Below are 27,553 nucleotides of genomic sequence, written 5' to 3'. Positions count from 1 at the left end.
TACCTTTGAGATACATGCCCAGCCCTTTTTATTTTGAAACAGGGTCTTCCTAATTTGCTGAGGCTGATCTTGAGCTTGCAATCCTACTGTATTATCCTCCAAGCACTGGAATTATAGGCATGCACCACCTATAATCACCTATAACAGTCTCAGAAGGACTGTTTTATTTATATCACATTCTTTTTTTAAAACTGCTTTAACTGCCTTCTCCTTTCTGTTTTTTTAAACAGGCACTTCTATTTAGGGGTGCAAAATTACACAAAGCCTCATTTTATTGGATGTTACTGTCTCCTATTAGTTCTACCTTTGTGAAAGTCAAGTGTGTAGCTTCTATAGAGGGATTTAATACTTTCTTTTGAGGTATGAAGAGAGAGGAGTGACATATTCCATTTATTTAATATCTGTTTACTCATTTCAAAGATAAAAAGCCATGATCCTCCCTTCTAGGGGTTCATGGCAAAGTCAGCATGCAAGCAACTGGCCCCAACCCAGTGTGATCCATGTTCTAGTGGTAGAGAGAATAAATTCCAATAGGAGCATGGGACAAAGAGCTCTTCATTCTGCCTGAGATTTTGAGATAAATATGGAGAGCACACCACACATTGATATCCTATGATGTACAGGTATGGGAGCCCTTCTTAGCTCCTTTCCTCTGTCATGAGAGAAAACACTGCATCTTCCGGGATACTCCTGGGCTTGAAGGATAGTTTCAGGGCATTGCACAGTAATAAGACTATCAATTCTCTACTGTGGTGACTAATGCTATGAGTGGCATTTGCACCTGCTCTAAAAGTATTAGGAACAGACTTGCTCCTGCTATCATGGGTGCTGCTGGCTATTATCCACATTTTCTTGTTTGGACTCATCATGCTTTATAATCTACTGTTTGATTTTCATTCTCTGCTTTTCCTGGAGCCCAACTGTGAGTTGTTCCACACAGATAATTAATGGCTAAGGGAGAAGGTAGACTTTAAGGTAAGCATGTAGGAGTATCATAGAAAGAAGATCATTCTAGAACTCAGGTATAATCTACAAGTAGAAACAGTCCCTCATGAATCTGTGCCCTTAGGTTGAGTGTAGAAGGGTATAAGGAAAGGTTGAAAAAAAATTTTAAGGTTGTTGAATGATGACCATTCAGTCCCAAGAAATCTGCAAATGCTAAGAGTCTTTGGTTACTGTCATTCGACAGAGAATTAGGGAGAGAGGGAACAGACCAAAGAAAGAAAGAGAGTGAGAGAAAGAGAGATTTACAGAACAAGCCAGTCTGTGGAACAAGGTTAAAAATAAATCACAATTTTGATAGAAAGACTATAAGCTCTAGAGACTTAGTCATCTTTAGTGGCCTTAGTAGGCCAGGCTTAAGAGTCTCCCAGATGAGAGTTTGAACTTTGGGTCTGGCTTTTCTAAGCTGTGACACCTTGAGCAATTCACAACTTCTCTCTGAGCTTTAGTTTTCTCCCTATAAAATGAGGATAATAACTGTGCCCATTGGATTGCTAAAATAATAAGGGGAGGCATTTGTATTCCTGGTACATCATGAGTAATCAGAAATGGTAGTTGTTTTGCTTTTGTAACAGACTTCACTGGCTTCTCAGTTTTAGTTGGATCATATCTCCTCTTTCTCCTCCCTGTCCTCCTCTTCATTCATCTTCTTTTTGTACTAGAGATTGAACACAGGGGAATTCTACCTTAGAGAATTAGTCCATTTTATTTATTTATTTTTGAATCAGGGTCTTGCTAAGTTGCTGAGAGTCTCACCAAGTTGCTGAGGCTCAAACCTGTTATTCTCCTACCTCAGCTCTTCTAGTATTGGAATTATATGCATACGCCACTGTACCCAGCTCAGCTTCACTTAATTTGAGCCTGATTTCTCTACTGTAAGTGGATACACTTGCATAATTGCACATGCCTATTCGAGTATTATTATCACCAAGTCATAAGTATTTTTGTGCAGTTTTTTCTACTTGATATAATTTCATATGCATATTTTTGTTTTGATCTCATCCAAATCTTTTCAGTGTATGTATAACATGGATTGGTTAAATGCTTGTAAGGATCAAATTGTTTTTTTATCCTTTGTGGTTGGTTAGGACTCCTTCCTGTTAAGATTTCTTTACTAGGAGTGCTATTGCAGGCCAGGATTTTGTGGGATTAGGTTTGGTAAGATATTCAAAATGTCTGGTAAGAAATGGCTGGCATGAATGATTGGGATGTCTACTCTTATATATTCTAGGACCCAGGAGAAATTCAAACTTAAAATGTGAGCGGCATAAAAGTGTTCTTATTAAACATCCAGAAATAGGCAAGGCCTTATAGAGGGAAGGGGCAAGGGAGATTTCTTAGCCATTCCTCTAGATCCAGCTGAAGTCTCCTTGACAGAAGAAGCCCTCTGACAGTCCTTTCCAGGGAACTCCCCTTGACCCTACTTGTTTGGGCACCCAACTTTGGCCATCCACTATTGGATGCTGAGTTAGTGTTCACACTTATTTCCCATGAATATCACTTCTCTTTCCAACATAGTTTTAAGAAAGTGGGGGAGGAGAAACTATTCCAGATCTTTTGTGTGTACTTCATGTGAAACCATAAGGCTGGGGACTAAAACACTCTAGAAACTACAAATGTATAGAATACCTTTCACCTTGGGTTCCAGAATAGCCCTGAAGCTGAAGGATATCAACTTTGTGTGTGTCACATAAAGCCCAGTTGGAGACCTAAAAAGTGAAAAGCTTTTCCCCTCTGTCCTATTTTTCTTCTGGTAGTGGAGATTGAACCCAGGGACATTCTACCTCTGAGTTACAACCCCAGTCCCGTTTTTTATTTATTCAATTATTTTTATTTTGAAACATGGTCTTGTTAAATTGTTGAGGCTCTTGCTAAATTGTGAAGGCTCATTCTAAATTGTTGAGTCTAGCCTCAAACCTACCATCTTCCTGTCTCAGCCTCCCAAGTAGTGAGATTACAAGCATATGCCACCATGCCCAGCTCTTTACTGTCTTTCTAATAGACTGAACTACATCTTTACTCTATAGATATTTGTTGAATATTCACCAATTGCATGCAAAGCAATGTGCTTAGATCTTTGGGGAACACTGAGATGAATTCCACCTGGATCTTGTTCCCAAACTGCTCCCTTGTTAATCGAGATAGACCAAGAAAACAAAGAACAGGATTAAAAGTACAAGACAGTCAGTGCTTTAAGAGCTGGAGAATGGAACTTGGGAGTGTCTTCGGCTTCCTAAGAGACATGGCACTTAAGCTGATGCAAATTTGGACATGTGGGAATAGGATAAAGTGCATCTTGGAAAGACATGATTAATTGCATGACATGTATATGGGACAATAAATAATACTGTTTGGACTGTAAGATAAAGTATGGGAGAAAGATCTGATAGGACAGCCAAATGGAAGAAAAATCACAAATGCCAGGTTAAACATCTTGGAGTGTGTTTTGCAGGCAATGGGAAGCCATGAAATCTAAATCTGAATATTTCTCTGAGAAAAGGAGAGAAAGAGGGAAGAGAGGAGGGAAAGGGAAGGAAGAGAACTGAGACTTCTAGAGTACTTAAAAGTAGTATATAAAAGTCAGCAGGCACCGGGCATGGTGGCACACGCTTGTAATCCCTGCTCTTGGGAGGCAGAGACAGGAGGATCGTGCAGGTTTGGAGCCAGCCGCGCTGGCTTAAGAGACTCTGTTTCCAAATACAAATATAAAATAGGTTTGGGAGTGTAGCCCAGAAGTAGAAGGGCTTCCAGGAACCCCAGTGCCAAAAAAAGTCAGGAGGAAGATACAGGTCTAGCAATATATCAAAGACTGATTTATCTGGAAAACAGTCCAATCCTCATATTGTACTGATAAGGAAGTGGTCCAGTAAAGGTCATACAAGTTAGATTAAGTAATAAGACTAGAATCCAGGTTTCTTTTCTTTTTATATTATTATTATTATTATTATTATTATTATTATTATTATTATTATTTTATTATTATGCTTTTTAGTACTAGGGATTGAACCCAGGGGCATTCTACGTGTGAGCTAAACTCCCAGAAGGTTTTAATTTTACTTTGAAACAGAGTCTCACCAAGATGCTGAGGCTGGCCTCAAACTTGTGATCTTCCTTTTTCAAAATACTGGGACAACAGGTGTGTCAGCATGCTTGCTATAATCTAGGTTTCTTGTTGCTTGGATTCCCCCCTCCCTGCTGCATCAGTTTTACAATTTGTTTTAACTGTGACTGAGACAAAGTAGAGGCAAGAAGGAACACAACTGGGTTATTTTAGCCAAGAAAACCCTTTGTTGCTATTTTTAAACTTGGTTTATCAGGAATTATCAAGATGGAGCTACAAGAAAAAGGCCTAGGTGGACACAGGTTCATGATTTTGTTTTCTCCGGCCTTGGTTTGATGTCCATTTGGATATATGTAGCTTTGAGTTGGGAATGAATGGGAGATGTCATCTGGTTCACTGATGAAGGAAAATAATAGCCTTAGGATGGACATTGCTTCAGGAAGAAATGTTATCTGGCTTTCACATGACAGTGGCTTTTACTCCCTGTTTAACACTCCTTCTAGTAATCAGTAGAAATGGGATAGCACATCGATGTGTTGGCACATGTCTAGAATCCCAGAACTTGGGAGGCTGAGACAGGAGGATCACTGGTTCAAAGCCAGCCTCGGTAGTTTACCAAGACCCTGATTCAAAATAAAGACTGTGGGAGTGTATCTCAGTGGAAGAGTACCCTTGGGTTCAATTCCCAATATCCTCCCCCTGTAGACATACACAAAAGAAACTGACAGCTCTAGAAATCTGTCAGCTATAGTGAGAAAGCATTGTAATGTGGCTGTACATCACACCACCCAGGGTGCATTGAAAATACACATGCCAGGTTCTACCCCAATCAATTAAGGTAGGACTTCTGAGAATAGGATACAGGTGTTATATATGTAGTATTATAATATTATATATAATTTATAAATATATATAATTTATAAATATATAAACATATACTTATAATTTGGATATGTAAATATATAATTTTATAAATATGCATATATATTTGTGAATCTTAATATATAATATTCATAAATTATGTATTTATAATATAATATTTAATATTTATTTATGTATTTGTGATACTAGGGATTGAACCCAGGAGTGTTCTACCTTTGAACTACTCTCCCAGTCCTTTTTATTTATTTTTTTTGAACAGGGCCTCACTAAGTTATTGCATGTTGGGCTTAATCCTGCAGTCCTCCTGCCACAAACTCCCAAGTATTAGGTGGAATTAAAGGCATGCACCTCTGCACCCATCTAGTATTTTATAATATTAAAGATGTTTGCATATCATATTTCTAATATGTAGCCAGAATTGAAAATTTCTGACAATCAGGACTATATAGGTTTCAGAAATTAGATGGACCTGGATCTGTTGCTGATAAACTACAAGATTACTTCCTACCTTAAAGTTCCTTTTCCTTAACTATTGAAAAGGGATAATATTTTCTGCAGAATTATGGCCAATGTGAAATGAGAAAATTATGCATAAAGCACCAAGTCCAATATGACTGTACCTGGAACAGAATAGATGTTCAATACAAAGATAGCTTTTAGCTTTTTTTCCTGGTGTTATTACCAATATTTTATTGTTTATATTTATAATTTTATATTACTAATAAAAATATCAAAACAGCAGACAGTGGGGGAAGAGGTGTGTGTAGAGATAGGAGATGAGTTTCAGTTCTCTATCAGTTATCTAACATATGGTTGTGAGTTGTTATACTTTTTGGAACCTCAATTTCTTTCTCTGTAAAATGGGGATAAGACCTATCTATTCTTCCTTTCCAAGCTTATTGTGAACATCAAATGGTTATCTGGGAACATGCTTTGAAAGGTGTAAAGTTTATTAGAAAAAAGTGGAATATTTTTATTTTGGTTATTTTTCTGATATAATTCTATATGTTCAATCTGGTGCTCATAGGCATGGTGTGTCTAGGCATAGAAACAGAATATATGGGAAAGAAGAATTTATATGTGTGCCCATGAATAATATTTTGGTCATTCCTTCATCAGAACATCAATCACGTTGTATTATCATTATCTTTTTCACATCTGTCTTAATAGAATGGCTATGTAGATGAACTAGATAAATACTGTAATATATCAGCACTTCATAAACATTTACATAGATGGAAATTATGTAAACCTGCTAGAGTGCTTAGACGAGTGATATTTGAGCTGGGCCTTGAGGGATGGTTCTAACACAAATGAGACATGAGATCAAGGCACATTTAGGGAAAGAAGCAGGACTGAGTGTAGCCCTTCTGTGTACTAGACACTGTCTATGAAACATCTAATTTAGTTCCTACAAGCGCCTTGTGAAATATGGTGGTTATACCTATTTCCCAGATGAAATAATGAGTCAAAGAGCTGAAGTAACTGTCCACATTCCTCCAGTGTGGGAGTGGCAGAACAAGGCCCCAAAGCCATATCTGAGCAATTTAGGCTCTGTAGCAGTTTAATAAATTAGAGATGATGATTAAAATCCAGGCTTAGTCCCTGAGATGGTGTTTGGGGACCAGCTCATGGAAGGCCTTGCATTTATGATATAGAATAAAAACTTTATACTGTACATTTTGGAGCTTCTGGAAAAGATGGGAAGGAGGGGGGAAATTGTCTCAAAATACTTAAATCTTACAATAGCATCATGAGTTCAATGTAATATGTTTTTATATTTTTCCTTTCCATGTCTGTAGAAAAATTTGAAAGCCAAGATCTACTAACAAAAATAAATATCAATACTAATAATACCCTTGTATAATTGCACACCTGAGGGGGGTCACATGTTTTCTCTCATGTCATAGCTAGGGAGTAATCATAATATAAGAGGAACTTCACGCAATGGAGCAGAAACCCCATTAGAGCAAGGGAGGTGGTCTAGGGGACTGTTGGGGATGGAGAGAGAGATTTAATGAAGAAAACATTTCCATTGACGATATGTGAGAATACTAATGCCAATCTCAATACCTTTTTGGGGAAGCAGGAAGTGTTGAGGGAGCCAAGGGAAACTCACTAAGTGCTGTGTGCATGTATGCCTATATCACTATGAACTGCATTGTGGTGTGGGACTTGTAGCAGTAAAAGTATTAGAATGCCAAACAAAGTAAAATATTTTGGCATAAAAATTAAATAAATAAAAAGAAGAAATTAGTAAAAATATATAAAATTCAATATTGTCTTTATCCGGCCATAAGTACTTTTTGTAGACATTTTTCACTTGATATTTCATATGCATATTTTACCTTATCTAGATGCTTGACAGTATACACGTAATATGTGTCAGTAAAATGCTTGTAAGAATCTAATTATTTGGCCTTTGTGTTTGAGGCTGACATTTTGCTGTTAAGATGCATGGGTTTGTACCAGTTGTTTTTCCTTAAATTTTTTATTCTCTTATATTCATTTTATTGTACCTGTCCCTCAAGGCAAGTCCACCTTGAGGTAGAACTATTGTTGATTCTTTAATTAACAATTATTAATAATTAATAAATATTAATAATGAATAATTCAATAACTAATTCATTTTGGGTCACTATAATTCTGTTGTATCAAAGAGTAAGAACTGTCTTATTTTATACTTTTGTAGTTCATCTACATTGTTTTGAAATTCTTGATGGATATCTAGGTAGAATAAGCTGAGTTTATAATGCCACCTGTAATGTGTAAGTATACCTACTTCATAATTGTCAGATCCATTTTATTTTTAAATAGTATTTTTATTTATTTCATTTTCACTAACCTGGAAACCAGAGGTGTAGAGATACGGAACTGAGTTGGGAGAGTATTAGGAAAGTCAAGGCTTAAGTGAAAAGGACACAAATTTCTATGATGATGATTTTATCAAATTAAAGTTCATATTCACACACTTACTAAGCACCTACTATGTGTTTGGAACTATGTTAAACATATTAGTACCTAATATAATCCTCTCACTATGTCTGTGAGTTAATGTATTGTTGATCTTGATAGTGTTGAGGAAAATGAGACTTAGGAAATAATATAACAAAACCCAAGGTATAAGGAGCTGGAGTTCAAATATAGTCTTTCCAAAATGATAGCTGACAGAAACAAATACAAGAGGAAAAGACAGTTGTGGTGACCAACAAAAAGTGAGGCCAAGGAAGGTGGCCCAGTAATTTTATTACTGTGTGCCTGCCCATGAGTTGTGTTCCATTTTGGATAATTGTTCAAATCCTTGGTGTTATTCTGTCTTTCAGGGGATACTGACAATTTCAGCAAAGTGCGGCCTCCAGGAGAAAAGCCAATGATCATCAGGCCCCCAGTGAGGCCCCCAGACCCTCCCTGCCGGGCAGCTCCTCCCCAAAAGCCAGAGCCAAAGGCAGATATTGTGGCTGGCACTGCAGAGGGAATCCCATCATCTGTGTAAGTAGGGTCATTCAACTTGACCCAAGGCCTGTCTTAGGCCTCAAGGAATGCTCTCAAGATTGCCATATATAGCTTTTCAGTGTATACAGTGCACAATCCTGGGGCATAATTCCCTTTATAGTCTAGGAGTGTATCACAGTCCAGCCCTGTTTGCAGTAGTCCACTCAATGCCCGAGGCTGAGAAATTTTCTGAAAGATGAAGACTTTGCGCCATAGTCCCTGTTGGGAGACCTATTTTTCTTATCTGCCCTGATTTCCATAAGGTGATCAAATAACTTTCTGTTTTTAGCCCACATGATCCTGGAAATTTCTTATTATTGCTACTGGTTTTAAAAGTAATGTAATGAACACATTTTTTCACTGTACTTGTGCCTACAGCTTTTTTTCTTTTTTATAAGAAAAAGATATGATTTTTAGAAATCTTCAAAAATGACTTGGGCTGTCTGGAGAGCCTCACAGATGGTAGGAGCCAAGCTGACATCCAGCATGACTTCCTGAGGTTGGGCTGCAAGCCAGGGAACTAGAGAAGGAGTAGTTAGGATGGGGCAAAGCCTCCACAACCTCAACTAATTACTAGGTATATTTACAAAATGCCAAAGAGTATACCTAGAAACTCATTTCACTCTTTTTCCCCCAAGAAAACCCCTAGTGAGTAAAAACCTTCAAAGATTGTAGAGCAACAGGGAGCAGCGCTCTGGGTCATTTTCTATTGTGCTTCTCCTGAGACCTACTCCCTTTGCTAGCAAAGGCTGCGTTTGGACCTAGTGGCCTATCTCATTCAGAGTCTCCTGTCCTTTCTAGAACAACTTATGGGACTTAGTTGACTTTTATTTGCAGGGTGGCTTCCAGGACCAGGTTCTTTGAAACGGCTTCCCGGAAAACAGGGAGGTAAGAGACACGAGGCAGAAGAGAAGGAAAATCATATTTTCAATAAATGTATTGTGCGCCTCCCATTGACTATTACTCTTTCACTTCTTTTCTGTTTCTCTATGTGTCATTCTCTTCCCCAGTTTTGTCTCACCATCTCTTTCACCTCTTTCTCCTTGTCCCTGTTTCTTTCATACTTTTTCTCAGTCTATATCTGTCAGTCCCAGTCTCTTTCTGTTACTCTTTGTGTGTCTCTATTTCTTTGTTTGTTTCTCTCTTTCTGTTTGTCTCTTATTTTTTATCCTGTGTCTTTCAATCTCTATCTTTGCTTCTTCACTTTTCTCCTATTTTCCTGTTTCTCTTTTACTTTCTCACAAACATGCGCAGTCATACATACACACATAAACACAGGCACACACCAAGCTTTATTACAAAAGCTTTACTAAGCCCAATGTAGGTCTTATTTTGGTTTGTTTCATTTATTTAAACTCCATAGTGTCCTAAAGGTCAGCTGACAGGGAATGTAGAACACAGTACTCACACTAAACAGCCTTAGAGTAAGTGTGTTTCCCATTTCAAAGGTAAACAGTAGACTTGGGTAATGGGTTTCAAACTGGGTGAACATCTAAATTACCTGGCCAGGTGTAGTAGCACACATCTGAAATTCTGGTACTAGGGAGGCTAAGACAGGAGGATTACAGGTTTTAAGCAAGCCTCAGCAATTTAACAAGGCTCAAAAAATTAGTGAGACCCTCTTTCAAAATAATAATAAAAAAATAGCCAGACAAGGTATCACACACTTGTAATCCCAGCATGTGGGAGGCTGAGACAGGAGGATCGAAGCCTCAGCTACTTAGTGAGGCCTTTTGCAACTCAGTGAAACCCTGTTTCAAAGTAAAGAATTAAAAATAGGGCTGGGTTTTTAGCTCAGAGGTATAATGCCCCTAGGTTCCATTCCCAGTACTGCAATAAATAAATAAATAAATAAATAAATAAATAATTATGTTTAGCTCAATCTCCAGTACCACATGCATGTGCATGTACACACACACACACACACACACACACACACACACACACACACAGAGAGAGAGAGAGAGAGAGAGAGAGAGAGAGAGAGAGAGAGAGAAATAACCTGGAAATTTTAGAGGAAAAACATCACAGATTTCTGGTTTAAACCTTCTGAAACAATGTCTGGAAGTGAGGCCTAAGAATATGTTTTTGTTTTTCCTTCCCCCCTTCTAACTTTCTTCTTTTTTTTCTTCCTATCACTTGTTTTTAAAACTTCTTAAGTACTGATACAGACCGCCCAAAGCCTGGGCATTTGTGATCCTCTGGATGAGAACACCTAGAGAAAAGATTGCTTAGCCTTCAGGGTGTATTCTGTGAGTTTGTTCCAGGTTGCTAATCAGAGAGTTTGAAATTGTGCTTCCTAACAAGTAATATTTGTGTGACACATATTAAAAGCAGAACAATCTGCTTTTACCAGCAGTGGATCTGGAGTAGGTCCGATGTCCTCTAGCCCAAACTAGGAAGCCCAGTGTGGTGATACACATCTTTAACTTAGTACTTGGGAGGCTGAGACAAGAGGATTGCAGATTGAAGGCCAGCCTCAGTAATTTAGCACGACTCTGTTTCAAAATAAAAATAAATAAATAAAAGGGATAGTGGTATAACTCAGATGCAGAATGTCTCTGTGTTCAGTCCTCAGCACCAAAGGGGGAAAAGTCCTAGGGGACCTGATTTACTAAGACACAATTTTTTTATGGCAGCTCACCCTTGCTCTACTTGGCAGTGAAGTACATGGAGCTGTAGGCTGGGCCAAATTTTCTTTAGACAATTATTTACTTTTATTCTAGCTTAACAGATGACAAGTCTCCAGGTTTCTCTTACCAGTCTCATGAACATAAAATTTCTTCCTAGGGGGTTTTAAAAGAGGGCTTAACCAAATATCTACTTTGAGAATGCAAATAGAAAGAAAAGAAGAGAGGGAAGGAGAAAGGGAACAAGTGTGGGCATGCTAAATATTTTTAATAAGATACCCACATTGATCAGGACTGATTCCTTGTTGTGCTTCCTCACCCCAAAGGCAAGGCACTGGATTAATAAATACCAGGGAAGTTGAATGACATAAACTAGAATGGACAGAATGAACCAAGCATGTCTCAAGAAAAGTTGTTTAGGCATGATTCTATCTAAGGTGGGGTTTGAATGGTAAGTATAAACTCAGAAAAAGATTGGTGGGAACCAAGGCATTGAGAAAGGAATATGTAAAAGGCATGAACCAGGTCCAATATTTAGAATATTTAGGGCAGGCAGACATCCAATAAGGAATCTATAACCAAACTATTGTGGGACATGTGGAGATATTGGTAACAATGCCAATTGGCTGGGCCTTGTAGCTTAGGGAAGCCTTAGACCAACCCCAACCTAAGAGAGCTGAAGCTGGAGTACCAGTCTACTCTATATTTAGGTTTCTAGAACCTAAACTTAGTCCTATTCTTTATCATCATATTTCATCTTGGATAGATTGTAGGTATGACCAAAATAGATGCACCTGCCCTCCAATATATCATGAAGCATCATTCTAGGTACCCACGGGTTCCTCCCACTCAGTATCTACTGGCAATGTGTCCCTTGCATCTCTGCTCCATCACTTCCATCAGTACATCCACATGCTGGTCCCCGAGCAATATGCTCATACTGACCACACTGTCAATCTTATCCATGGCCACTGTTGCCAAGTAACTCTTTTCTAATCTGTCCTAAAAATGATGAGCTGTCTAGCCACTGCCCTGCCCCCTTTTTGCTTCCCATTTTCATATCTGACTGTAATTAGATATTGAAATGGCATTCCTCCCTCATTTTTCCCTTCTACAACAGATTTAGAACAGTAACTCAAAAGAAAACAATTAGAGGCTCACAAAGAAGGGAAGGAAGGAGGAACATCTTATGCAATAAAAGTTGCAAAGTGATAAGTGTTCTACCTTGGCCAGAATATTAAAGTGAAAAGATTGAAACTTAACTAAAGGAGAGACCGAGAAAATGAATTGGTACCAGATCAGGAAGGTCTTATATGTCATATTAAGGTGATAGGTCGTTACACCGTAGTCCATTTGAGGGAGGTCATGGGAGAAGCTTAAGCATGGAAATGTATATTTTTTATGATACTGGAAGTTGAGCCCAGAGACATTATAATTCCAGGCTACATCACACCCCCAAACCTTTTTATTTTTATTTTGAAACAGGGTATTACTAAGGTGCTGGGGCTGTTCCTGAGAACCTGTTATCCTTTTGTGTCTGCTTCCCAAATACTAGAATTCCAAGCATGTGCCACCATGCCTGGAATTGACAATGCATATTCTGAGCTGAGTTGTAGAAAGATGACTCTCGTGACATTGGGGAAGATAGATGAGAGAGCATAGACTGGAGGCAGAGAGAATAGTTAGGAGACTAATCATTTTGGCAAGAGTTGATGGAAGTACTGGCCTCTGACATTGCCAATGGGAATGGAGTAGAAAGGACACATTTGAGATAGGCTTAATAAGAACTTGCTAACTTTTTAAACATATTATGGAAGGACTGAGGGGGGAGGGAGGGAGGGAGGAAGGGAGGAAGGGAGAGAGAGAAGAAGAAGAAGAAGAAGAAGAAGAAGAAGAAGAAGAAGAAGAAGAGGAGGAGGAGGAGGAGGAGGAGGAGGAGGAGGAGGAGGAGGAGGAGGAGGAGGAGGAGGAGGAGGAGAGGAGGAGGAGGAAGATCTGACTCAGGAAATTACGTACATGGTACAAGAATTAATCATAGAGAAGCAACTTTTGTGAGAAAATGTCTATGCTCAATTATGGGCAGTAATTTTAAGGGCACTGTGGGATGTCTAGTGGGTAACTATAACCTTAGGCTAATAATTATGTCACAAGAGAAGGGTTGAATACATGAAGGGTCTGGAGTAGATTCCAGCATGAGAGAGAGAGAGAGAGAGGAATATACTTCAGGATCAGCAGTAAAGAATTTCAGCATGCAAAAGTCAGAGACATAGACGGGAATTTATTTAGAAAACCAAGAAATACACATTCAAAGGAAAATTTAGGCTACCTCAAAAGTGTGAGAGCTGCCTTTTGGGGGTTCACAGCTCTTTTAGGAAACTTTTGTGTGGGTGCATAGAAGGAGGTGGTGGTATGTGAGAGTGACATCAGTACCTTAGTCACTTAATGATTTAGGGGGTTTCTGGTCATTTTCCATGTCCTGACAGGGCCTTCACAGTCTTATAAATAGGTATCCATTTTGTTTAAACTGTGCCCAAGGAGATTCCTCTTTCCTTCAGATTACTTACAGGTGAGGCACTATTAACCCAAGGAGAGTGGTCTTTTGTGTGATCTCTGTTGTCTGATCAATAGATACCTCTCTGAGGATAGACAAAAGTGCTAAGATGAATGAATAAAGACTTGTAAATTCCTCAGAAACTTGGGACTTACAGGCCTCACAGACAAATGAGGCTATTGGGGAATTTTGCCACAGGTTTCCATATTAAACTTCCATTTTCCATTTATGTCTTCTTCTCACATACTTCTTTTATTTCTTCTTTCTTACCTCAGTTGGGGCAAGACAAGTTTAGAGGTAGAACAATTGAGTCTAGACACTGCATAACTCCAGTGGGGAGTATTCACATATACTATAATATGAATAGTAGCACTTCATAGAAAAGGTCCCAATATCTGTTTATTGAAACCATCGTAATTGAAACCATGGATGGAAATAACATCATTCAGGTTATAGGTAAAAAGTTTCAAGTGTGAAGAGAAAAAGAGAAGACTGAGGACTTAGTTGTGAGGACCAGCTGTTGTGTGGGATGCTCTTTTCACACCGTAGGGGAATTTATTCTCCACAATTTTTTTTCCTCCTAGTTGTCCCCAGACAAAGCTAATTTAGGATCTATCTAAGCATATGAAGAGTCTGGGAAAAGGTAGTTTGATCTTTAAGATAAAGGATTTATCTTTTTTATGTTGGATATTGAACCCAGGGGCATTCTAACTCTCAGCTACACCACCAACCCTATTTTACTTTTTTTAATTTGAAACAAGGTCTAATTGCTGAGGGTCTTTCTAAATTGTTGAGGCTGGCCTTAAACCTGAGATCCTCCTGTCTCAGCCTTCTGAGTACTGGGATTAGAGGCATGTGCTATCACGCCTGGCAAGATTTATGTTTTATATAATACTTGCCTTGCCTTCTTGCCTTTCTCACTTTTAGAGATAATTACAGAATGTAGACTGTGGTCGTGGGCTAAATTCTTGAGAATATATTAGCCTCCCATAGTCTGGTATTCAAAGGATTTTTCTGTTACCTGTAAGATGTTTCTATGTCCAGGAAACTGCTCTCTAAATCTGCCAGAGAAGTACTTTAAACTATAACAAGGAGCTAGATGCTTTAAGACATCTAGACAGATATACACCCCCATTTTTCAAATCACTTGTTTATCATTGTCCTGCAACTGTCCCGATTTCCTTGTTTTGCCATTTTAGTCCTGTTTCCAGGGTCTTCCTGTAATGTTGTTCTTTGCTTCACAGTTCTCAAGGCAGACTTCCTGGAGATGAGAGTTGAGGCCACAGGTATGTAGTTTCCACCCCTGATTATAGAGCCTTGTTCTAATGAACCTTCTTAATGAGTTCTGAGTATTTGAGATAGTTTAGTCCTAAAAGAGTAGATATAGACTTAACCTCTATGTCTCAGTTTGTTACCCTAAAATTACATGACTTTTAAACTTAGTGCCTTCAATTCTGACATTTTGTGTGATTTAAAGTCACCTCCCCCTTTTCTTTTCTTCTCCTCCTCCCCCCACCCAACTGTAGTATAGTTCTACAGATTGCTTTTGACTGAATTCATTATGAATCCTAACCTATGACATTGGGAGCAAGTACTTTTCCTTTTCTGAGTCTCAATTTCACAATCTATTAAATAAGAAGTTGGAACCTTCTAACTCAGACATCCTTTGGGTCCATAAGGAAACTAGTATCCTCCTGCTTGGTAACATGTGCAAAGAGGTTAGCTTAGTATCTGGAGAGGTAGAGGGATTTCATTCCTTCAGACCAGATCGCTATTCTAGTAATATCACTAGTTCTTTATATTTGTCAAATACAAAGCACTTTCATATCTACTCTTGCTTCTATCTATACCACATGAAGAAGTAGGAAAAATAATAATGTGTTCCAACCCAACAAATAAAAGAACTGAATTCAGAGGAGATAAGTAACTTGCTAAGGTCATGGGAGTCTTGGGGATCAGGGAAATGCTTTTCTCTACCTAGGAGTTCTGATTGCCTCACCATCAGATTTCTGGCATTACATGAACCATTATATATGCAAGTGATATCCACATATCTGGAGCTTGGCTTGCCATGTTCTCCTTAGTCTTCCTTTTCTTCTTTTCACTGCTAGTTCTCAGAGGTTCATGGGTAGATAAGCTTCTCATTATCAGCTTTCATAAAAATGAAGCCCCAATAAAAGGAAGTTTGGGGATAAAATGACCTAATGCAGGTGGGAGTAATCTCAGAAGTTCTGTATCAGACTTCTGCTTTCCCAGATAGAGTTTTTGAGATTTAAAGTTGAGGCTAAAGGCACAAAGTCTCTATCCCTGATATACTACCATTTCCAGTACTATTTCATGGTCTCTAAGCCTCAAGGGCCTTTTACCAGCCAGTCTGTGTTGCTCAGATTAACTACGAGTCATAGGCTTAGCTACCTTCCAAGAGAAGCTCTACTGCTCACTCAGTGGCTGTCAAATAAGTAACTAGTTCTAATTCCTTTCTTCTTTCTCTTTCAGGTTGTAAAAGCCATGGCTTGTGAGACCCTTTCCAGCTTATGAAAGGGTCTACTTCCAACTCTTATGTGCTGAGTCAACATGTGCTGAAGAGCAGCTCTTTCGTGGCCCTGCATCTTCAGGCTCTGGGAAGCCATATGATAAGAGTCACATGTCTTAGACGCATGATTTTTTCTCCTTCATATTCTGTTTTCATCCCCTCAGAAGATCTGTTTTGAACTTCTGTGACACTGTGAATGGCTGGCCTCCCTCAAACCCTAGACTCTGCAGAAACCAAGATATCTACTGACCTGAGTAGAAAAGAAGAGCCTAGTTTTCAACACTTCTCCAAATTCCCTGCTTCCTCAAAATGTCAACGAACTTCTAAATATTCAGGACTAAAGACTGATCTCAGAAGTCTTACCGTGAACTAAAAACAACTCACATCGAGGCCATTGCTTACCTTGTTTAGAGGGGAGTAGGAATGTTTGCTGAACTTTGGAGAATCTTAATGTGTCTCTTACCAAGGATGTGGACACCAGTGCCAGGTTGGTTCTGTGGCACTACAATATGTTGCAAAGAGCCTGTCTGCTTCCATGGGACCAGACAGTGTGGGTGATGCCCCACAGTACTTCTCACTGTGGACTGGACTTAGGAAGGTAGCCTTCCTACTCTTGTCTCCAGCTGTTTAGGACAAATCTGCAAAGCATGTTTTGCATGTCAAAGCCTAGGACTATCTGGCTTATTCTTTGTCCTGTTTTCACCTGACAGCTTCCTTTGCAAGCAATTAAGAAAAAACAACAAAAAAAAGAACCCAAAAACAAAAGCTGAAAACATTTCCTTAGAAAAAGGCAGATTGTGTTTTCCTGTAGGAGTTCCACTCTTGGGTCAAGTGCTTGGAAAAATTGTTAAGATGAATAGAGACCAAGCAGCTGTTGCTGTTGCTTCGTGTTTGCCTTCTGCCAATAAGCTCTTTTATTTCCTGAAAGAAAATAAAACAGTTATTAATCCAGGGTCCATGGATTCAGGAACTTCATGATGCCCCTGAGATGGTATGTACAATTCCATGACAATATGCCTTTTCTGGGCAGATGGTCCATAACATTCTTCTGAATTACAAGTGGGCCTGTGACCCAATAAACATTAAAAACCACAATCCTTGAGATAAAAGACTCTTTTTACAGCCCATAAAGTATTTGATTATAAGGGCTTTTCAAAAGCATTTAGTCTAACAGCCTAGTTTACAGGCAGAGCAAGTTAGTGACCACAGCAGAACAAGGGCCCTGGTCCCTGGGCTTCAATGTAAGGATATTTTCCATTGTAGAACACTTACCTAGAAGGAGATCTTATGGTTGGTAACTTTGATGGCCATCATTTTGGGGCTTTGGCTTTTACTCTCTTTCATGAGTCCTACATATTTGCCCCCAAGTGGAAAAGTTCAAGATATAAGCTCCTGGTCCCCTTCATTTACAATCTCAATTATTGAAAGGGAACTAAAATCAATTTATTGGATCAGTAATCTTAGGAATAGACCTTTATGGATCCTGTTTGTTGAAGAGAAGCTGCTTGAAAGTGTTAGTGCTTGCGTTTCTAGGAAGATGCCCAGACCATAACCTATCTTTAGAGTCTATGTAACTATACCATGACCCAGTATGAGAGAAAGGGTTTCCCTACTTGTATTTGTGTAAGCAAGACCATGCTGGTGCACTGAATTTCAGTACTGAGAAAGAAACATATTTGAGGACAAAGAGAGAAAGAAATGCACACACATTTGTCCAAACCAAACCAAATTAGTGAGACGTCTTTGGGGGAGTCTTACTGAAAGGTGACAGTCACTTTAAAAATTGAAATCTACACGTGGTTTATTGATGAGTTAGAAACATGTAAGCCAAATACATGGAGATCCTTTGTGAAAGTAATTTAGTGGAAACTTGATGCCATTCTAAGTTAAGACATACCCAGGTGGCCACATTGAACTCTCTCTACTCTGCCAGGTCTCAAAGGCCAGGTTGCTAAGAAACGATGAGCAAGAGAATCAAGTTTTCATCATTCCACCTGCTGCTTATCCCCAAAGGGAATCTTTGGGAGGCTTGCCAGACTTTTGTTGAGCCATGGTCTCAGAGCTTTACCCTCCCTGCTCCTCCTGTGTTCTGTCTGACTAATGCAGGCAGGTTCACAGAATTTGACCACAGAAGCAGTGGCCAATGGGACCTCAGTTCCTTTGAAGATCATAGAAACATGGTTTAACTCTGGTTTTCTTGGAGAAAAAGACCACAACCAGCACTACAAAGACTGGAAGATTTATTTTTAAGGCAGAGAAAGGCACTATAATCCTAGTAGAAGAGGTGTCCAGAAATTTGGCAGTGAAATTGCTGTGTGGCCTGATCAAGACCCTGGTCGAGACAGCTGAGATGATCCCTCTCACCAGACACCAAAAACAGTGGCTAGGTAGCTTTGCCCATGCTGTGGGCTATCCCCAAAGAATGAATCACAGTACCTCCATTAGCACTCTGATTTAAAAAGTAAAAGCTTCAGTGGTGAGGCACACTGCCATGGAACGAGATTGGCTTGGCTTAGGCTTGATGGATAGTCTTTTAGAAGAAGCTATAGGAAAAGGGTGATAATAAAAGAATGGCAGCTATAGGAAATTAGCAGCATACTTGGCCAGTAGGTTAGGGAATCTGGCAATCCATGAACTGTAAGTCTTGCCCTGACAGTGATAACAAAGGAGCTAATGCTGACTAAGCACCTACTAAGTGCCCAGGGCTTCGTAAATATTATCTCCTTTCAGTTTTACAACAACTATGCCAGTACTTATCTCATTTTATAAATAAAGTAATTATGACCCAGTGAACTTAAGTAACCAGCTCAAGGCCACATAGATAGTAGTAAATAACAGAATTGTGATTTGAAATTTGAATCCAAGCTTCTCTGTGCCCCATGCAATTTCCCCTTTGTTACACCAAGGTAGTTGTTTAAACAGAGGCCACATTATAGAAGATGGCTTGACTCTTGACTGCCTGACAAAATATTAAAAGACAAAAGCATCTGAGGAAGTGAGGGGATCCAAGTCCACTTTTAAAAGTAGTAAAAATTAGAATGGGAGCCAGGCATGGTGGTGCACACTTTAAACCCAGCATTTGGGAAGCTGACACAGGAAGATCTTGGTTTGTGACCAGCCTTATCTACATAGTGGGGCCCTCTGCAACTTAGTAGGATCCTGTTTAAAACTAAAAAAAATAAAAATAGGGCTGAGGGTGAAGCTTGGAGGTAGAATACCCCTGAGTTCCTTCCCCAGTGCTGAAATTAAAAAATAGTATGGGAGATAATCCTGAGTAGGACTTTCTCTTCACTTTCAGAATACCTATTGATAATGTTTTCAAAAGGATCATCTAAATTTACCTTGTAAGGTAAAAAGACTTTATTTGGTTGTTAAGTCCTTGGCTTAACCATTTATCAAAAGGAAAAGGTCCTTGTGTGTGTTTGTGAACTTTGTCAATATTTTGTCAAGGTTGCAGCATGTCAGATTTCAGTCCAATAAATTGGTAATACCCATACATGTACTTTCAGAAGTATGGAAGGTGTCTGTGTTTCTGTGGTACTTGATGTCTTGGGGTCAGATATCTACAAAGGTTTTCTGCAACTAAAGCAAAAGTCAGGAGATGGTTTAGAAAAATATATTATTGAAGTTTTACTTTTGAAGTAAAAAAATGGTGTGGGGGTATTTTAGAGCCACTGAGGGGCAAAACTAAGCATCTAATTTCAATAGCAAAATAGTGTTGTGTAGAGTCTTTCTAAAATAATTGGCTATCCTGGGGAAGTATTCTTTCCTTTTCAAGGAGTTCCTTGATCCTGTAATAACTAGAAAAGCAAGTCATAGATAAAGTAGTTCTGTGACTAGAAAAAAAATGCTTTTGAAAGAATGTAGATCCAATGATGCTACTATTAAAATAGCTGCAGACCACTAGCCTTGACACATTAGAATCTCAGAAAAGGCTTCAGAAACTATTAAAAATGCAGAGAGAAGCAAGATAACTTGGAGAGTTGTTTTCAACGAAGAAATATCTTCATTTTCATGGGGGAAATAAAGCACTTGATGCCAAGGACACTAATAGAGGTCTCAAAAGATTGCCTATGTGAAATATATGTGTGAAATCAGAGAAATGAGATTCTAGGGCCCATTCATGTGACTTTCAATAAAGTATACAGACTATACTACAAATGGTCTCCATTAGCAGTTTTATTGTGAAAATCTTTGAACCTATCAAGCATGATGAAGGTACAGTCACTACCTACTGCATATATTGTCTTCTACAAATCTAGGGAAACCTCCTAAATATTTTAGACTTAGGAGTCTTTATCTACACCCTACTTTGCACCATGGCCTTGACTTTCTCTAGGACCTCATGACATCACTATGTGATAGCCCAGAGTGCGACCATCTTGCAGATAAGGAAATTTAAGGCTCAGGGACCAGAGAAATGGTTTGTCCAAGACCACACACTAGTAATTAAAAAAAAAAACCAGGACAGAAACCACAGAGGTCTTTCGATTCCCAATATACCATACTGTCCCCAAGGAGTAGATAAAATGGATCCCTTGGGTAAATGGGGAAGATGCCTGAAAACATCTGCAACTCTCCATGTGATCCACAATCAGCCTTGGCATCAGCATTTTCTGGGAGCTTTTTAGAAATGCATATTCTTGGACCTACCCCAGACATTTGGAATCAGAACCTGTATTTTAACTAGAGTCACCAAGAGGTTCCTATGCACATTGAAGTTTGGCAAACACTAGATAAATCTGGTTTGGTATGTTGGGAATAGTTACAAGATTGAGTTCATACCTGCCTGCTTCTCACATTACATTGCCTGTGACCTTGTGCTTAGGTGACAGGCAAATGAAGTTTCTCAACCTAAAAGACTAGTGAAACCATCCTAAGGAACAAGAATATTGAAAAGTTACTGAGTTTTCAAACTCTGAGCAATGGAATTAGTGGAAAGGCAAGAAAGGACAGTTGGAAAAAAAAACCTTTCAGGAACCCAGAAGGACTGAGCTTTGTCACTCTCTCGGCAATGCTGAACAAGTCTTCTCCCTCTCTAGGCCTAAAATTGTTTGTCTTTAAACCAGGTAGTTTGGTGTGTATGAAAAGGCACAGTAGTCTGGAAAGTAGTTTGAAGGGTCTTTTAAGCCTTGACATTCTGTTATTCTCATCACAGCCTTCATCGTGATGAAAATAACTCCACTGGCCTTGGACCATATAAGAAGGGGTATTCTAAGAGGAAATTTCACAGTCATGGCCAAGGATGCACCCGTTATAAAGCTTGGAATTAGCCACTTTATAAATTAAAGTATAACAATGCATCCAGGCAACTGTGAGATGTAACTACTTTAAACCACATACTGGAGGGATTCAACTCATACACCATGAACAGGGCTTACTTTGGGTGATTTAATAAAACTCCTCTGAGCTGGACATAGTGGTAATTGTATTTCCAGTACTTGGGAAGCTGAGACAGGAAGATTATAGGTTCAAGGCCATCCTCACCAATATAGGGAGGTCCTGAGCAACTTAGTGAGACCTTGTTTCAAAACAGTAAAATTAAAAGGGCTGGTTGTGAATCTTGGAAATAGAATGCCTCTGGGTTCAATCCCAAGTACCACAAAAAATAAATAGGGCTGGGGTTTTAGCTCAGATGTACAACACCCCTGGATTCAATCCCCAGTATCCCTACCACCACCACACACAACTCCTCTGATTTGGGCCTTTGGGGGGATAATTTAGTGGGGATATGATGGACTTAGAAAAAAGTGAAAAACTTCTTCCCCACCATCTGGCACTCACATTTCCAGGTGAGTCTGATACCCATTATTTGAAGACCACTGGCTATAAATTAACCTCAGACTAATGACAAAAAGAAATGAGAGAGGGAACAAATGCCAGAGCTAAGGACAGAAAACTGGCTCATAATACCAGTACAAGGGTCTTTCAACCTTACATTCTTTGGGTGATCAGTTTATGAGAATCTAGATCACAGCAACAACAGCAGTTTCACAAGCAAAAAGATAGACTTTCTATCTGGGAGCTTTCTTACCATTGCACTTGGTGTAGATTAATTCTTTGTAACCATTCCCAGCAATGTTGCTTTGCCACTCATTACTTCATTTGAGCCTCACATAACATCTAATCAGAGCAGAGATGATTATCTCCATTAAATTGAGGCTCAGAGAAATCACAAACATGCCCAAGGTCACATAGGTAGTATACAGAGTGGGCCTTAGGCTGTCTGATTTCTCTTATGCTGTACTGTTTCTCTAGGGAAGGAGAAGCAGCTCTGCAAACGCTCAGATCTTATGGGAAATGTTATGAATTTAAGTTCTTAATTGCTTCGATCCAATTCCTTTAAAACAGATTGATTTTTTCTTCCTGTTGGAGCATATAACAGTTGTATGACTTGAAACTTTGCAGAGCACTCTTAGTTCCCTTACATCATTTTGTCCTCAAAACACCCCCAAAGGTAGAAAATACAAGGTAGTTTGCCTTTATTAGACAGACACACAAGTTGAAGCCCAGCAACACTGCATTAGTTTTCTATTGCTGCTGTAAAGAATTATCACAAAATCACAAAATCAGAAGCTTAAAACATCCATGTATTATCTCAGTTTCTTCAAGTCAGAAGTTTGTGATAGCATGGCTAGATTCCTTGTGTAGTTTCCCAATGAAGTAAAACCAAGGTATCAGCCAGGCATTGGTTGTCATGGGAAGCTCTGGATTCTGTTCCCAGTTCAATGGTTTGCAGGGGAATTCAGTTTCTTCTTGTTGTAGGACTGAGGTCTTACTGTTTGGGCCATATACTTCTCTTCATAATTCAAACCAGTAACAATATGTCAAGATTTTGTGTCCTCTTCTGCATATCTTTGACTTCCTCTTTTGCTTCTGCTGCTTAGAGTTCACCCCATAGCTGGAGTTAATTGATTGAGCCCACTCAAATAATTCATGATCATCTCTCCAAAATTCAAAGTCAACAGTAAAGCCGAGTTTGGTGGCACAAGCCTGCAATCCCAGTATTTGGGAGACTGAAACAAGAGAATTACAGATTCAAGGGCAACCTCAGAAATGTAATGAGACTTTCAAAAACCTAGCAAGATCCTGTTTCAAAACAAAAAATAGGACTGGGGATATAGCTCAGCAGTACAGCACTTGTCTAGCATGTGCAAGGCCCTGAGTTCAATCCCTCATACCACAATAACTTAAAAAATAATAACAAAAATAAGGAGGGCTAGGATAGAGCTTGGAGGTAGAATTCTCTGGACTCACTCTCCAGTACCACCCACACATAAAAGCCAACAGTAACTTTAATCATTTCTGCAATACCCCTTGTGTCATGTAAGCAGGATCCTGGGATTTAAGGCATGGAAGTTTGCTGGAGGCTGTAATGGATCCTTACAACAGGAATGAAATAGCTGTTAGAGAAGCCCTGCCTCTCAGTATGAAGATACATGGTTGTTAAAGCCTTAATTCTGGAGAGCAATAAAATTACCACTCACCTGCCACCTACATGGGTAATTAGAAACCTAAGGTGCCTATGTCCTTTAACTATTTTCAATCTATCCTGGTCCTGGAAAAGAGGGGCAGAAGAGGTTTTCCCAAAGGTACCAAATAATTTTACTTCTAATTGCTATATCACTTGGCACGTATATAGTGTCTGCTACATGACAAATATTTCTAAGTGCTTTTTATGAGTTTATTGAATTTAGCCTAAAATCATTATTATGGTATAAGTTCTGGTATTAGCCCCATTTTATGAGTGGGAAAACTGAGGCACAGGAGGTTTTTATCATTTGTCTACCTTCCCAAAGACAGTAAATGGTGAATTCAGGATTCAAATTCAAACCTTTCCCTTATCTAATCCCCTTGGAATGTCCTAATCCATCAGCCAGGTAATATTCCCCTTGAGGAGAGATTGAGGCCAATTTGATTTCTAAGTTCCTCAAACCTTTGATCCTTCAAGCTGGTCCTTAGTGTCCTGGCATTCTGATAGCACAGATTAGCATAGCTGAGTTTCCTGAAGGATTCTGTTAAATTTAGAGACTTGCTAAGTTTTATGAAGCCAATGAAGTGCAAAGTAAACGTGTCATATATTTCTACTGAGAGACTTTCTGCATGAAATATGGGATCCCCCTATTTTGGTGCATATATTAGCTTTACTATAATAAATACCTTATATAAGCAATTTATAAAGATAAAAGGTTTAATTTTGTTCAGTGTTAGAGGTTTCAGTTCATGGCTGGCTGGCCTCATTGCCTTGAATGAGGCAACACATCATGGTGGGAACAGTTTTGTTTGTACTCATCTCTTGAATAGGAAGCAAAAGAGCAGAAGAGGAAGGGGCTGGGATCCTGCTATCCACCTTGAGAGCATACCTTAGGCCCCACCTCTTAAAGCTGCCACCCATTTTACCATATGGGCCCTTATGGGATATTCCAGATCCAAATGATATCAGTGTGTATTCAATCTCTATCACTTTCTTAGAACTTTTATAAAGCCCAAATAGCCAGGCCTTCAGATTTCCCATAAATAGTACCTAGAAGTAAGAATAGAAAAGTGGGCTTTTCTGACTTTGAAGAACAGAAGTACACAATGCCCTTCTCTGTCCCTTCCTTTTCTAACTGGGGAATTAAATATTCATGAGTATCCTCAGCCCTGGGTTTGTTCCTCTGTTTTTCTCTTCTTCAGCTACTACCCTCCAGGTCCCAAGATACTGACTGTGCCATCTTACCGTAGTTCTCAGAATCACCAGGATGTGTTTTAAAACTTCAGTCATGGCTGATTCTCATCTCTTCCTTTCTCCTTACTACCAATCTGTGGGATTCAGAATTCCCTCTTCTTTCTGGGTCTAAAATCTGGAGAGACTTAAAAGAGACTGCTCCTCTGTTGCTATGTCTTCTTTGCTAGGCATTGCCAATCAGACACTGCTCCCCAATGAACATGGACAACATTATTACATATATTTATGCTTCAATCCATAGATTATAACTATTTTTCTCTTTTCTCATATTCCTCTGGATTTCCATGTCTAAGAGCAAGGGACCATAGCCGGGCCTGATGGCTCATGCTTGTAATCCCAGCTAAGACAAGAGGATCGCAGTTCGAGGCCAGCGTCAGCTACTTAGTGACTCCCTTTGCAACTCAGTGAGTATCTGTTTCAAAATAAAAAGAACAAAAAATCAGGTTGGGGTATAGCTCGGAGGTAGAATGCCCCTGGGTTCCATCCCCGGTACCACACACACACACACACACACACACACACACACACACACACAGCAAGGGACCTAAAGAAAGATCAAATTGTATTAATTTATTTCTATTTTACCACCTGAGAGCTATGCTATTATGGGCAAATTTTTTGACCCAAATATCCATAGTTGGCTCTTAATATGTGCTTAGTTAATATTAAACAGTGGTGGTTATTGTAGTTGAAGTGTATCAACTGCCTCAGTTTCTATCCAGGAGTGGAATCTAATCTACATCCATCCAGGGCTGTATGATTCAGCTCTGCCACACAAGATCTTCCTGAATGTTGTCCATGACCTTAGTCTTGGATTCCTCAGTATAACCCTCCTTACCAGAAAATGCCACATCACTTGGTCCCATGGCTAACCATGCTGATTTCTACCACCCTACCTAAGCTATCCCTATAGCTGGATGGGTTCCCTCCATCCTTGTCGTATTATGCAGGAATGTGAATTTGCTGATATTGGAAGCTGGAGGGTTTTTATCTTGAGATTAGACAAGGGCTCCTTCTTCTGGTTCTTCCTCCTCCCCTCCTCCCCACCTCCTTTTTCCTCCTCCTCCTCCTATTTCTACTTCTTTCATTCTTCTTCCTCCTCCTCCTCCTCCTCCTCCTCCTCCTCCTCCTCCTCCTCCTCCTCTTCCTCCTCCTCCTCCTCTTCTGCCTCCTCTACTTTTTCCTTCTCCTTTTTCTTTGTTGGTACTAGGAATTGAAGTGAGGGAGAGTCTACCTCTGAGCCGTACCACCAGCTCTATTTTATTTTCTTTTTATATCTTTGAAACAGGGTCTACATTTTTTAGAGTTTTACTAAGTTGTTGAGACTAGCCTTAAACCACCAATCCTCCTGTCTCTCCTTCTTATCACAGTTTACTTCCTTGTTCTGACTGAGTTGTTTTTGCCCTCCCCGAGCATCCTCCATTTATTCTGAGAAGCAGCTGTCTCCCACACCCCTTTACTCCCCTTCCTTCCTACATTTTGCATTCTTGTTATTATAATTGTGCTCTGGTGTTCTTTTAAAGGCATTCAGCAGGGGTCTGGGTAGGTCCTGCAGGGGACTGAGGAGAGAAGCACTATTCTGATACTGCCTGATTTCACACTTAATTGGAAATTAACCTTGGAGTCTTGGCTGTCTAAGATAAATTTATATCTGAAAGAAATCACATTTTCCCTAAAGTGAAGAAGATATAAAAAATGCCGTACAAAATGAGTCTAAAGATTCTTTAAATGGATTTGAAGAGCTCTGAGGAAGAAGAATAGGCAGCTAAGAAGTTAGGCCAGCCCCCCCCTGCCCCCGCCTTGACAAAGCAGGAAAGCTGGGAAAAGGAACTCAGCCCTGACCACAAGTGGGCAAGGTATGAGAATTAGATAGAGTCTTTGCATGATTTGTGATTTTAGAATTAAAGGCCTTGAAGGTAAAAAAAAGGACCCACATTGGTGGTAGAGTCTTCTGAGATCAAAGAAAGGATATAAATGTTCTTTTTTTGGTATTTGGGTTTGAACTCAGGAGTATTCTACCTCTGAGTTACACCCTCAGCCCTTTAAATTGATTAATTAATATTTTGAAAAAGAATCTGAGTTACTAAGGATCTCACTAGTTTGCTGAGGCTGGCCTCAGACCTGCAAGGGGATTATTTTTATTATTGACAACACCCACTCATTCATCTCAGCCTCCCAAGTACTGTGATTACAGGCATACACCACCACTTTTGGCTAGGGCATCTATTGTGTACAAAGCAGGAAGTGTCCCCCGTGGACCAAGAAGTAGAGATAGGCTGGTGACTGGGTGAAAAAATTACTGCAACCTGCCATACACATTACACAGATTTTATGTATATTGTCTTATTTGAGCTTCCCAACTTCCTCATTTTGTTCTCCTTTTGTAGATAAAGAGATTGAGATTCAAAAAGATTGTTACTTGCTCAAAGTCACACAGTGAGAAAACGGTGAAGGCCAAGATAGGAGTAAAAGCCTCTGGGATTCCTGAGCCTATATAAAGATGGCATATTTTAATTACTGGAAACGTCTTTAAAACCAAAAAGCCATCCAAAATACAATGTTGGATTAGTGTTGAAAAAGAAACCTTGTAGCCGGGCGTGGTGTTGCATGCTTGTAATTCCCACTCTGGGGAGACAGAGACAGGAGGATAGCACAGGTTCAAAGCCCGTAGCTT

At 39.4% G+C, this 27,553-nt stretch overlaps 1 protein-coding gene across 2 annotated transcripts in view; it reads left to right on the top strand.

The window, feature by feature from the left end:
- OPHN1 (oligophrenin 1) overlaps positions 1–14,896 on the top strand; it is a gene marked incomplete at both ends in the record, with an annotated part of 391,547 nt that extends 376,651 nt beyond the window's left edge. For both annotated transcript variants that reach the window (XM_080718711.1, XM_080718710.1), the window contains 3 exons: positions 8,269–8,434; positions 9,275–9,325; positions 14,863–14,896. In XM_080718711.1, the coding sequence (XP_080574837.1) occupies positions 8,269–8,434; positions 9,275–9,325; positions 14,863–14,896 (251 nt within the window). The remainder of the gene's footprint in view (positions 1–8,268; positions 8,435–9,274; positions 9,326–14,862) is intronic.
- Between the last annotated feature and the right edge of the window lie 12,657 nt (positions 14,897–27,553).

The sequence above is a fragment of the Muscardinus avellanarius genome, assembly GCF_963383645.1.
Source record: "Muscardinus avellanarius genome assembly, chromosome: X".
Lineage (NCBI taxonomy): Eukaryota > Metazoa > Chordata > Mammalia > Rodentia > Gliridae > Muscardinus > Muscardinus avellanarius.
This window is presented reverse-complemented; position numbering and strand designations above follow the sequence as displayed.